Below are 13,777 nucleotides of genomic sequence, written 5' to 3'. Positions count from 1 at the left end.
ACCTTTTCTTCTAGCCATTGTGGGACTCTTTCAGACCCCTAATCCCCCCTATTTTCAAAGCTCGGTTTGTAATAAAGCTTTTAGAGTTTTTTTTTTCCTCCCCAAAGCTAATAGCATTCTCTGAAGATTTTATTGCTGTTACGCTACATAGGGCGCTTAATTCCCCCCTTCTGTCTCCTTTCTTTCTTTTTTTACCCTTCTTTTGGGGTTTCAGAAAAGAGAGTTTGTGTTATACGGCAGGGTGCGTGTGTGTATACACACACACACACACACACCCTTTAAAAATATCAAAACAGGAAAGATTTTTGAGCGAGAAAACCGGAGTCCACGGAGAAGAAATGTGGTTTTCCATTTTATATTTTAAAAAGGATCGAGAGAAAATTTTAAAATGTTAGTATGAAACTTTTGCCTAAATTCTCTATTTTCCAAAGGGGGGGGGGAGAGAGGGAAGAAGGGTATTTACTATAGGATTCAGTCTTTGAGTTCTGAAGTAGGAAGTGATTTTTCTCTTAACTTCTCAACAGTTCTGAGTGAATAATCACTTAAGATTGAAAGGAGAAACAGAGATATAGATAGACAGATGATAGATAGATAGATAGATAGATAGATAGACAGATAGATAGATACAGACAGACAGACAAAAAAGATACATAGATAGATAGATAGATAGATAGATAGATAGATAGATAGATAGACAGACAGACAGACAGACAAAAAAAGTTTTGTTTGTGGGTATGTTTGTGTGTGTTTGTGTATCTATAATCAGATCTTTTAAACTCAATTTCAGAAGGCCCTGTATTAGTCAGCATATGCATGGAATCTCTAATTTGAATTTTTCAAGGCAGGTTATTGAACAAAGCTGGTATTTTCGCATTGTAACTTCACCTTATCACAGTGTAAAGGGTAGTCAGATTGTCCTAAATTATGTCCAACTAGCCCCCCTGGATCCACGGATTAAGAGATTAAAGGAGACCAGTGGGCAATGGCTCCTCTTTCCCCTTCATATTCCTGGTATGATAATTGCCTAAACTGATTTGCACTTCCACAAAAAAGTCTTTGTAGCTGGAACACAGCAGACCGAGGTTTGTGCTGTCAATGGCAGGAAAACTGATTAATGCAGCCTATCAGACTAAAGAGCAAATGAACCATGAATTAAATTAAAAAAAAAAACCTGGGGTATCCCAGAAAGCCAACTAGCTTCCTCCAGGATTATAAGAAACTTTTTGCCCTTCAGTATTAATGCTGGCATGTCTCTCTTCCCTTAGAAAAATTCTTATTGGCATCCCCCCCTTCCATTAGAAAAATTGTCCTTCAGAAGCTGTACACAATAATACCAAAATAAAAAAATAATACAATTGAAAGGAAGCTGACATGACTGCAATTCTGAGACTGTAGTTTGAATCCTGTGCCCCACAATAACAAGTAAAGCATAATTATTATAGGACTACATGTTTTTGATGCACTGATCCTCAAGGTACTCCTATGGAACAATCCTACCATATATGTTTTGAAGACAGTCCATTGAGTTCAATAAACCTGCCAGGTAAATTGTAATTTGGGTTGCAGTCTTACTTGGAAGTAAATTAGGCTAGCGCCAAATGGGCTTTACTTCCAAGTCTCTGTTAAAATGAAGCTTCACAAGAACAGAAAGAAAAGGAGAGAAGGATTTAGTTACACTGGGCCTTTTCAAACCATTTTCAAGATTGAATAGATTCATGGGTTCAGATGGGAGTTAAATCCAAATTAATGCTCAGTAGTACCCAGATTTCAGTGGACCAATCAGCAATCCAGTTATATTACTTCAATATATACCAGTACTAAAATGGTGACAGCCCCAAAATTCTAAGTTGTATTGATGTAGTTCTGAGATACATTTTTATGGACACAATTTTTATCTCCAGCATCACGCACACAAAACTACACTTCCAGGAGTTCAAGTTTTTATACTCTGGCAAATCTGACTCTTTTTCTATGTGGACTTGAATAATATACATAGACAAATCTCTTCCAAATGAACACTGCATTTTTCAAAATGGAAATAAGTTCCATTGTTTGAAAAATCATCTTATTGTCAATTTAATTTGATATAATAAATATTTTTGTCCCCTGTTACTACAAAGTTACTTTCAGGATAGCTAATTCCAATCAACACTGATCATAAAATGTAAAGGCTACTAGCACCAGAAAGGGGTGGGGGCAGGGAAAGGAGAAGGTTTTAAAAAAAGTGCTTAAAATTGTTAAGCCATATTGATAAATCTTTATTGACAAAATATTGACATTGAGATACTTCTTGGAAGTATATAGTGTGTTAGAATTCTAACAAATGAAACACACAACACAAAAATATTTACATTCTGGTAAATAAGACAATAAGGAAACATTTTGTCATTTTAGTCAGTCTTTCCCAGCCTGGTACACTTCAAGTGTCAAATTCAGTTCCCAGAATTCCAAAGGCCATGTCAGTCGGGAATTCTGGGAGTTGAAAACCACCACTTTAAAAGGCACCATGTTGGAGAGTTCATTTTAATAGCTGTATAATCTTGGAACAATCGACATTATTTCTTTCAGTGCTTGAAATCCTTCCCTGTGTAAAATGGGTCAGGGTTGAAATGCCTTTTCTACACTGGTGCCTTCCAGCTATGTTGGGCTACTATTCCCATCACCCCAGATGATGCTTGGTATTATGGGGAACTGCAGTCTTCCTCGTTGGGAAGTCCCCGAAAGGCTGAAATTTCTTCAGATCCCTCCACAATCGTCTTTTAGCACAGCCCATTAATGGGAAGAAGAAGAAGAAAAAAAAATAACTGGAATTTTAGAATTATTTTCTTTAAATTTCTTTCTGTCTTGCAGCAAAATTATAAAGGTTCTTTTCCTTTCCACCTTTCACAGCCTTTATCCATTTCTTCAGAGGGTATCCCTTTGGGCGGGGCGGGGGGAAAGCAAAACTTATTGGGGGGAAAATAGAATTTGTTACCGCTACTTCGTTTAGTTTTCACAACCACATTGACACCAGAAGTTATCATAAAAAGATTTACAAACTGCCCAGGCTTCTCATAAAATAAACTTCAAAAGCACACTGAACCGCCTGCCTTTAGCAATCATTTCTTTAAACCGTTGCACGACCTCCTTCATCCCCCCTTCCCCAGAGGTCTTTTTACCAACCAACCAACCAACCAAAAAGAAAAAAAACATGCAGTTCAAGTTTCAGATGTGTCGATTTTGGCTAGGTGGGATTTTCTCTCCCAGAGACTTGGGAGAAAATTCAGAATGACGGGTTCGTAAGAATAAATCCCTGGTGAAGTGCAAGGTGCCCCTACGCGCGGCTGTGTGAGTGAGTGTAGGCGTTTATTCCCCTTGGAAATTTGAAAGTTGATTTCATTCTGAATGGCAAGAAACTGAATATTGGTCAATCATCCCTTCTCGGTGATTTGGCTTTGATTGACAGCCTCTCCCTTTCCCCCCACCCCCCCATCCTCCGCTCTCTCGCTCTCTCCCTCAATCCCTCGCTCTCTTTTTAGTACCGGTGCAGGATCAGCTCCGGTCAACGGTTCGGAGTGACTCTCGACCCTGGCCGCTGCCTCTGTCGAAGCCAGACGGGGCCGTGCGAACAAGCCGGAATCTGTCTCTCTCGCCCGGCCACGACACTCACTCTTTCCTGGCCTTGTCCCGAGCCTTGAACACGTGCGGTGTTCCTGGAAAAGTCTGTTAAGCGCCAACATCGAGTTTCAATCTCTCTCTCTCTCTCTCTCTCTCTCTCTCCTCTCTGTTTGCTGCTTCTTTCTCTACTTGTTTAAAGGGCTGGTTTAATCGTCGGACGTGACGTCGATCTCCTCTGGGCTGGCCTGCTTGGTGGCGATCCTCCACCGGTTAATGTGATGCGTCCCTTTCTTCTTCTGTTGCGAGTCCGAGCCTTCTTCTTCCAACTTCTGCCGCTTGAACTTTGTCCGTCGATTCTGAAACCAAACTTTTACCTGGGGCAGCACAAGGAGAGAGGGGTGGAGAAAAACAGAGGCGGCTATTAAGCTCGGGCAGGTATTCCCTGCTAGTTAAGACTTAATTCCTCATAATTAGAAAAAAGGAAAAAAAAATTAAAAGGATCCTTTTTTTTTTCTGCGCGCCCTTGAAACGCTGCAACTCTGCGCCCAGGCGCTTCTTCCCGGATTCGAGTGGATGGGATGGGCTTAAAGCGAAGCAAGAAAAGCAATGGGTAACTCCAGAAAGAAACTTCTCGCTCCGAAATTGTCCCCAATCCTCACAGCCTTCTTGACCACCACCCCTCCTCCACCACCCCTCCTCCACCACCGCTCCGAAATTGTCCCCAATCCTCCACAGCCTTCTTGACCACCACCCCTCCTCCACCACCCCTCCTCCCCACCTTACAGACGCTGAGTTTGGTTTTAATTCCAAAATCGACCCTTCATCCACAGTGCTCCTATAGCCAATGGCCTGTGTGTGTGTGTGTGTGTGTGTGTGTGTGTGTGTGACCTCGCACTTTCCCTTCCCAGCAGTATAAATGTATGGGTGAGCGCGTAGTGACCCCTTTCTTCTTGCTACAATTAAGCATTCCCGCAAAAGCCCAGAGAACTGAGTCCTTCAGGGAGAAGGGCGGTATACAAATTTAATAAATAAATAAATAAATAAAATAAATTACCAGAAATCCCCAGAGCCTCCTCCTGCCTACCTTTGATTAGCAGGAACCAAGATCGCAGGCGGCCCGCGCCCCGCACACCTCACAGGCGCACACCAGCGCTATAGATCAGCGTTTCCCAACCTTAGGAACTTGAAGATGCGTGGACTTCAACTCCCAGAATTCCCCAGCCAGCATAGCTGGCTGGGGAATTCTGGGAGTTGAAGTCCACGCATCTTCAAGTTCCTAAGGTTGGGAAACGCTGCTATAGATACACGAGGGTATTTCCCGGCTTAATAACTTCCACTAGAGTTGCAAACTTACACCTAGCTGTTACGCGGAATTCTGGTTTCTAGCCTACGACAATTCAGCAGCTAGTTCGAAGGCGGGTTAATTAAGAGCAGCTAAGGCTGGAATTGTAGGCTCGCTCGGTAGAGGGTTTTTAAGATTAAACCCTTAGAGCACCGGTCTTTTCCCCTGGAAAAAAAACCCGGAACCGGGCTATCCATGTGTATTTATAGACAATTTCTCCACTGAGTGTAAATGGGTCTTCCTCTAAAAGTAAGTGTGGAAAAAAAACCGTGGAAAAAAAAAAACTTGTTCTTTCTCTCTTAACTTGCTCCGCCCAGAGCTCGGCTGGGTCTTGGGAGCCTGACAATATGGCATTTCAGGCGATTCGGAGCTTTTAAGATCCTATGCACGCTTACTAGGAAATAAATGCCATAGAAATTAATGGACTTCCCGTGGCTTCGGAAGACAATGCCAGGATCAAAGGCAATCTCATTGACTTCACAGGAACGCTGACCTCCTGCCTCCCTGGAACTCAGTTAAGCCACAGTAATTGGGCTTTAAGATTAATCCCCCACTTTAGGCACAGTTCTTGGAAATATGCCCCCATTGATGTCAATTTAGGACTGCAGCTTTTTCACCCTTGACTGGAACTCGTTTTGAACATTAGATTCCATCAGAAAATCAATAGGGCTCCCTCTCCCAGGAATATCGTTTAGGATCATGACGGTAAGTGTTCGACCCTCTTTACAATGCTCTCCTTGGCTCACATTGGAGGATCGGATTTTGAATGCAGCCGGGAAACTGGAGCTGCTGACTGCATTCGAGCTACAAATGCTTGTTTTGAATTAGGGTACACTTTGATCACAACACGTGTTAAATTCTAGTTAAGAAAGCATAATAATTCTATTAACATAACCTGTTAAGCCAAATTATCCTATGGCTTAACCTAAGGAGCTGGTTCGCACAACAAATTAAAATCTAATGTGATTCGGTTTGCTTAACACTCTGTACTGTAGAGTGACTTCCTAGTTACTCCAGAATAGCTCTATTTATAGTCTGGTAGGGAAAAATGCCCTCTGTGAGCTCCACCTCCTCATATCCCAAAGGACCACTGTCAGAAGTCTTATGCCCATTTACCTGGACCCAACCCTGGTGATTTGATTTAAAACAGATTTACTGACCCTTGCTGCATTTGGTAGTTCTGCTTTTCCCACCCTAGCCCATCTTGCTTAAAATAGAGCCTCACTGGCCATGAGCTTCCATCTCCAAGCAGAGTAAGGGAGAATTGGGATATATGGTTATTATCCAGACATTTGGATCTATGTACATCCACCTGTACATGTTCCTGTATGAATTGCTCCATATGTTTGCCCACCTGCATCAATCCAGGATACATACCTATCATATGTATGGTGTGTACGATACATGCACATGTATGCATTTAAACAAATCTGACAGGGTTAAGGGTGAGAGGCTACCCCTGTGTAATTTAATGAATGGTGGCAGTCATATCTACATATTGTGGGTAATACACACAACAGAGTGAAGGTGTTGTGTGCTCTTGCGAAGAAGGGAATATTTAGCCATCCCAGTCGGCCTTCAGATATGTTTCTGTATGTTATCGCACCTGTACCCAATTGCTGAGTTTCCACCTCGTCTCCGTGGTGCACAGTACATTTTACGTAAGAAAATGATGGAGGACAGTACTTGGGAATTCCAGGGTTCAAGTTCTTAGTATTAATCACCTCATCTTAAACACAATAATAACTAAACGAGACTTTTATTTTATTTTTTAATCCTCCTCCACCCACTTTCTGCCGTCTTTCGTTTGATCTTTCCACTGAAAAGCGGTTCTTACTGTCGGACCTTAGAAACCGATTAACAGACAGGCCTACCAACATTTAGCCCAAACGCAGCTAGGTTCCAGGTTAATTTAGCAGGGGGGGGGGAGAAATCCCTTTAAAGGTGGAGGAGGGGATTATTCTACCGTAATTAAAAATAATCAAAGGGGGAAGGAGAGTGGTGAACGAGCTCAGTTAATTAAGGAGGAGGTTCGAATCCTGCCAACTTCAAATAGAGGGTTCTTTTGTATCAAGCGCCTCTGTCTTATATCAAAGGAAGGGATTTCAGTTTTTGTGGGACCGCGGTTATAGCTAAAAAACGGGAAAGATTAGGCACTTTAAAACAGGGATCCCCAACCCTAGCAACTTTAAGACCTGTGGACTTCAACTCCCATAGCTGGCTGGGGATTTCTGGGAGTTGAAGTCCACAGGTCTTAAAGTTGCCAAGGTTGGGGACCCCTGCTTCAGAAAGAACGGAGGAAGAAGTCCCCGTGAGTTTGGCGAGAGGTGGCTGAAATCCGCCTCAAACCCGACCTGCTGGCGCTGCCGGCCATTTACTAACAGATCATCTTGGTCCCCGAAATTATCTTCAGAGAGATTGGAACGGACTCCCCCGCGGCGGTCAAAGGTAAACGCGGTTTTAAAAGAAGGAATAGAAAAAACAGCACTTTTCTCTTCCGATTCAGCCTGGAAATGCCCGATAAAGACTTTCCACGGGAGGAAGGGAGGGAGGGAGGGAGGGGGAAAAAAAATCCGAAAACGGGACCATTTTAATCAGCCACTTTAACCCGCTTCGCTGCCCTTTCTGAAGCCCTTCGCTGCCAGACGCCGCTTTTCCTCACATCTCGGCTGCATTTTCATTTTTTTTCTCCCCCCTCCTCCTTTAAATAGCGAGCGGGGGAACAAGGGGTGAGTTTAATTTGCTTTTCAGCGTGCTAATTGAAGGGGGACGACGGTTCATTTCTCCACGCCGATCTCCAAAGGGGAGTTCATTTTGTCGGGGGCTTGGGGGCCTGACACCGCCACAATAGACCCCGACCAGCTTCGGAATCAAGCGGGACAAAGACCACCTTAAAGGCCGCTTTGCCCGTGGAAATCAGCTTGTCAGCAGCCCCCTTGTTCGGCGAACCTCATCAAAGTGTCGATCCGTTGACTGGGGTTTTGTTAAGGGAGGCATGTTTAAAACAAAAGATTCAACCTCGTCCATGCTCTCCTCCGCTCCGCTCCGCCCCAAAGAAAGGCAAGAAGGGGAGGGGGGAGAGAGAGGGAGAGGAGGGAGGAGGGAAAAGTGTTACAACTTAATCCGACCCAAGAACGTTACTGTTTACTGGGAACTTTGAACTAAGCTGGGCCCATTTTTTTTTTCCCTCTCCTCCTTCCCCTCCTGCTTCTCCCGTCTCCTTGAACCATGAGAACGAACGGCCCGAGGAGGAGGAAGCGCGTTTCTTTCGAAGCGGCTTGGAGGGGAGAACAACTCTCCCAAAGTTAAGAGGCAGGCGCAATAACCAAGCTGAACTACAATCGGGAAGTCAGGCTAAAAAAAGAAGAAGAAGAAGAAGAAGGAAAAACAAATCTTCCTCCAACCCCCACCTTAAACCAAACCCCTCTTGGTTTCCAAGATGCAGGCAGGCGCCCAGAAGGCAGCTGAGCAAGCTAAAATGCAGCCTGAGCGATTAATTTGATCTGCTTTCCCTTCTTCCTCCTCCTCCTCCTCCTCCTCGCCAAACCCCCTCCCCCGCCCCCGCCCCGCTCCCAAGGTTAATACAATAGATCATTATCCTAAGCACACTTTTCCAAGCATCTCTTACGGCCTCATCTAACCACGCCATTCTGCCCCCATTGCTTTGCCCGGTGCACCAGCTTTTTGATGTATCTACCCTACAGCTCGCTCGCTCTCACACACACACTCACACACACACTCACACACCCGAAAGCCCACTGATAAAGTCCTTGGGATCGGAGAACATCCGCGCCTCTCAACAGCGGAACTTCCAATATGCCCCAAAATTCAAGTCGCCACGAAAAACGCCAAGCTTTCAACCCACAAAGCCCTGAAGACGGTTTTAAGAAGATTCCGGGTTCACTGCAGAACGGACGGATTTTTTTATTTTTTTTAATTTTTTTTTTAAAAAAAACGAGTGGAAATCTGTGAGATTTAAGGTCCAAGGCCACTAGATCTAACAGCTAAATCCTCTGTCCTTTTGCTCGGAAATAGCTCCGTCTCAATAGGATTTGGAGCTCCTAAGCAGAAGTGCTCGCGATGGGACCATTGTTCAAATTCAGTTATTTTAGTCTCAATCAAGACATATGTGAATCAAAAACAGGGAATGCTTACTTCCAATTTCAAAAACAAACCTGGAAGGGAGAGATACAGGACTTTTTTTTTTCTTCCCACCCCTCTTGTTGACACGTGATGTAGGAGTTTGAAATGCATTGTTAAATGTGCAGATTTTATTTAAAACAGAAACAATCCCAAAAGAAGCCGTCCACACACGCTAACTAAGACCACAATAACCAATCTAAAGAGCACACCCTTTGTAGTTCAATTGTCACCGCTGACACGGGATAACTGTAGAGGAGGCCCCCGGTAATACTTTTAAAAATCCTCAAAGATGAAGAAGCCCTAACAACGAACTCCCGTTTTATTTCGTCCGCCTTGAAATTTGGCCCCGGATTATCCTCACTGCTTGAGCCAAAACCTGTTAAGCCGATCTGCCTTGATCAACGGTGTAATCCTAGGCTGGTCTACTTAGAAGTCAGATCCACCGAATTGAATGGACCCGGCTTCCAAGTAAGGCGTATAGGATTGCACTCGGGAAAATGATGAATTCCTTTTACTGCCACTCAGGCGAAATATCTTATTTTATTTGGACTTCAAGGAGCGTGTAGTTAGAACAGCTGGCTTTGGGCGCTGAATAGGTCTCTCTCTTTTTTTAAAGGCAGGCGCCTTTGACAAAATAAGCATGAAAGAGACACTACTTTCTTTAAAGAATGTGACCAGAAGGAAATGTTTTCGCTTCCTCCCCCCTCCCCCCCCCGCGCCCAACCAACCAACGCACGGCCCTTACATTTCACGCATTTTACTCTGGAAACCGTTCCCCCCCCCCCTCTCTCTTCTTTCTTCCTACCTGAGTTTCCGTGAGACTGAGGCTGTGGGCCAGTTGCTTTCTTTCTGCCCCGACCACGTAGTGATTTTTTTCAAAAGCGTGTTCCAACCTCAGTAACTGGGATGGAGAAAAAGCCGTGCGGATCCGTTTCGGTTTCCGAGCCAGTGCGTTGTGCAAGAGGAAACTCTCCGGGCTGGTTTCATTACCTGGATAATCAGAAGAAGAAGAAAGTGAAGGCACACAAAAAGAGCCAAGAACCAACCATGCCCAGCTAAACACTATTTTGTGCTTCTCTTTCTCGAGGTGGCAAATAAAAAATTAAAAAAAAACCTCCGTTCTTTCTTTATTTGGCCCTTTCCTGACACGCGGGTTTGTTACTTCGCTAGAGCTTCAGTTCTCCCTCCAAGGCGGATGGGGAATCAGCTGCCCTCTCTTTTCTAAGTACCTGCCTTCAGAAAGGAAAATTAATATACCCTCAGATGACACTGAGGGTATATTAATTGGGCCATTTGGAATTCTTTTGTAGAAGGGTAAGATGAGGTGTAAGGGTGCTTCGAAGGAATCCAATTGGGAATTAAGAGGAATCAACAATAACAAAACAAATTATTTCTTCTATGGGTCAGTCTTCTCCACGTACTCCGGGAAAGGTGCAAAAAGAATCTTTCAGGAGACCCAATTTTCTGAATAGATTCCCTCACTGTAAACTCCCACTTTATTCCCGCCGTGTCACGAACCCCGAGCCCTCTTCCTCCTCCTTCTCCTCCTCTCCTTGCTGGGCGCTTTTGTTTATTTAAAAACTCTCTTTGTCAGTTCCCTACTAAGATAAGCGGGTAGAATTACTGCCCTCGCCACTGTCCATTTTGAAAAATGGGGCCGGAGGTCCCGCTCTTGACAAAGTTGGTTTTAGGAAATTCAGAGTCCTCCTATACACACCTCCTCTTCTACAGAATGCTTCAAGCAAAGGGCGAGGCGGGGATGGTGCCTTAAAAATAAGCCGAACTGAATTCGGCTTAAGACCTTCGTCCTATCCTCAAGCAAAAACACGGGGTTCGTTTCTGTCTCCGTGACAGGCACACAACACGCATTCGGCGCTGCATTCGCCCATCGCAGAAACATGTTTAGTAAGGGCTTGAAAATGTTGCCCCCAATCGCCTGTCTATTTTGTTCTCTTGGGTTTGCCACCTTGGTATTCGTTCTTTTTCCCGGGGAGGCCGATGCCCCAGTCTGACCAGCGCCACAGCCAGTCAAGCTCTTTCCTTTCTGCTGGCGCTTTTCAACAACCCGGGCACAACGGAGGGCGGATTACGGAGCGAGCGAAACCCTTAATTTCCCACCCAGAGCTTAGTCGCATAATAATCAGCCTTATCTTCCTTCTGGGGAACCGCTCCAACCACGACAGTAGCGCCAGTGTGGATTCGACTTTTCTTCTCCACATCCCAAATATCTACCCCATAGTGAATTTGGCGGAGGGCCTTTATTTATTTATTGTTTTTTTGGGCGGGGGAGAAGGGAAGCTTTATAAAATAACTGAAGCGCAAATATTTTTCAAGGCATTGGCGTGCGTTAGGGAGTGCAACTACACACACACATACACACACACCCCAAACACAAACACGAGCAGAAGCGAGCGCACGTATAGCAGGACGGATGCCTTGCAGGCATAGGCCAGCAGGTGAAGATCTCTCAGACTGATTGCTCCTCTTTCCCCCCCCCCCGCCCCTCCCCCCGAATTTCAGCTTTCAAAGTCTTAAATCCCTTGACCTCCGAATTTCTCTCGCTCTCGCTGGCTCTTTTTAATCTACCTTCTTCTCTTTTTATCTCCCTGGCTATCTCACCTGACACGGGTCTTTCACCCACTTTTCTGTTTAGAGGTAAATCAGTACGCCAACGCATAACGAAGGGAAGAGAAAGGAAATGAAAGCTGTTATTCGGCAATCTTTCCCAAGCCTTTTGCAGCTTTATTTTGTGCTGTTCTGAAGATCTCCCCGCTCACATGGAAAATGACAGCGGAGGGGGGAGAGGTGCCAACCCAAAACAGGGGGATGCGACTGCAGGGCGACTTAAGTTGTTGTCGTTTTCCTGAGAAGTTAAGACCCTTTGGAGACCCTGGACTTCAAAGGAATGTACTCCAAGGAAGTTCCCTGAGAAGCTGCACTTCGGAAGTCGGTTACTGTAGCCCGAAGGACTCGCGAGAAATAAGGCTAAGGATTGCGTATATGTGTTTGTATTTTAGTTAGTTAGAAATACAAATGCGCAGACAACACAAGTCTTCCCTTGAAGCTGCTAGAGAAATTTCTCAAAGTAGCAGCTTAAATATTTGAGTTCAGGAGACAGCATTAATTCCAAATGCACGTCACCTCTGGTTTGTCCTGTTTAAAATAAATTCAGTTGTGAGATATTAAAAGTCGCCCTAATACTAACAAGAATTAGCTTCCACCCTACCCTTTTGTTCTCCTCCGGCTTAAATAAATTCTAGTGTCTTTCCCTGGAATTTCCAGCGCTAGGTTAATTTAGCCTCCCTCCAGCTAAACGATTCGACCGGTTTATTTCGTGAAAGGTTCAGACGAATACGAAAAAGGAAAAACAAAAAACAAAACAAAACACCTAAGCCGAAAGTCAGGACTTTCTACAAAAATCCCCTGTCTGGGGGGGGGGGGCGCGCGGAGCTCCTTTGAGCCAAATCGAGGACCCCGCTCCTTGCTCCATTCTCTTTGCACTCCCCACCAGATTGCTGATCCAGGCGGCAAGAGCCCCGGAAATCCACCGAGAGAGAGAGAGAGAGAGAGAGAGAGAGCAAGCGAGCAAGCGGGGTTTCCCTGAAGCTGATCCGGACTAGCTCGAACAATTATTTCCCGTGGACGCAAACGGCTTTCGAGGTGGCAGAGACAAAGAGCCGCCACTTCCTCCTGGCTTCACCTCCGAACTCGAGCGCGGTGGACTTGGCCCTCTTCCGCAATAGCGGCAATCGGGGATTCCCCCCTCCTCGATTTATTCTCCCCACCCTGTCCTCTGGCGCTTACCTTGGAACCGGTGGCCCAGGGTACCGATATCTGTGTATGAGCCAGGGGTAGAAGGTGGACGGGTCCCTCTGCTGCGAGCGAAGAGCGGGTGAGGCGAGGGAGAGGAAGGCAGCGGGTGGGCGGGCCAAGGCGTGGGGCGGGGGCACGGGGTGGACCGGGACGGCGGCGGGAATTCGGCGGGTGCGAGACAGCCTCGGCGAAGACCAAGTCCGGGGTTGGAGTAGACACCCCGGCCGCCCGAGTGGGAAGCCGTTGAGGAAAGGATTCATGGGGCTGGAGTTGGCATAGCTGAGCGCCGCCGGCCGGATGGGATCCTCGGCGCGGGAGGCGGGCAAAGCCGGGCTGTCTTTGGCCACCAGAGATTCGATGGTGAAGCAGCGTTTTCGGGGTGGGCTGGAACATCCTGGCGACGAGCAGACGCTCCTCCGGCTGGCCTGCCGCTTGCCGCCGCTTCTCCTCCTCCTTCTCCTCCTCCTCCTCGGGGTCCTGGCCAGGAGATCGGAGCGATCGGCCCGCCTAGATCCAGAGTCTGGCCGGCCGGACGGCCGCCAGCGACGGCAGCAGCAAGAAAACTGCTCGGCCGCATGAAGAGGGCGAGCGCCCGAAAGGGAGACGCTCTCTGCAGCCGCTCCTCTCGCCTCCCGCGCTCCCTTCATCCACTAAGTGTGTGTGTGTGGGGGGGGGAAAGTTGCTGGGCGAAGTTCTGGGGTTTTTTTCTTCTTCTTCTCCTCTCCCCCCACCCTCTCTTTCTTCGCCGACCCCCCCGCCCGTCCGCCCTCCCGCTCGCTCGCTCGCTCACTCCTTCCTTCTTCCTTCCTTCCTCCGCGCAGCGCCCGAGGCGGGCCCCTTTTAAGTCCGGCGGCAATCCATGAAGGCGAGCGACCGGGTCCC

General features: G+C 46.4%; 1 protein-coding gene across 1 annotated transcript; it reads right to left on the bottom strand.

Annotated features, from left to right (window-relative positions):
- Positions 1–3,490: 3,490 nt before the first annotated feature.
- Positions 3,491–13,288, bottom strand: EMX2 (empty spiracles homeobox 2; the record flags this gene model as incomplete). The annotated part of the gene is given in 10 exon segments (XM_083364969.1): positions 3,491–3,971; positions 9,888–10,072; positions 12,887–12,905; positions 12,907–12,965; positions 12,968–13,007; positions 13,009–13,056; positions 13,058–13,099; positions 13,101–13,130; positions 13,132–13,269; positions 13,271–13,288. Coding segments are annotated over 10 exon segments (747 nt in total). The 3' UTR covers positions 3,491–3,803.
- Positions 13,289–13,777: the final 489 nt, after the last annotated feature.

Source organism: Vipera ursinii (assembly GCF_947247035.1).
Source record: "Vipera ursinii genome assembly, chromosome: 5".
NCBI classification, from domain to species: domain Eukaryota; kingdom Metazoa; phylum Chordata; class Lepidosauria; order Squamata; family Viperidae; genus Vipera; species Vipera ursinii.
This window is presented reverse-complemented; position numbering and strand designations above follow the sequence as displayed.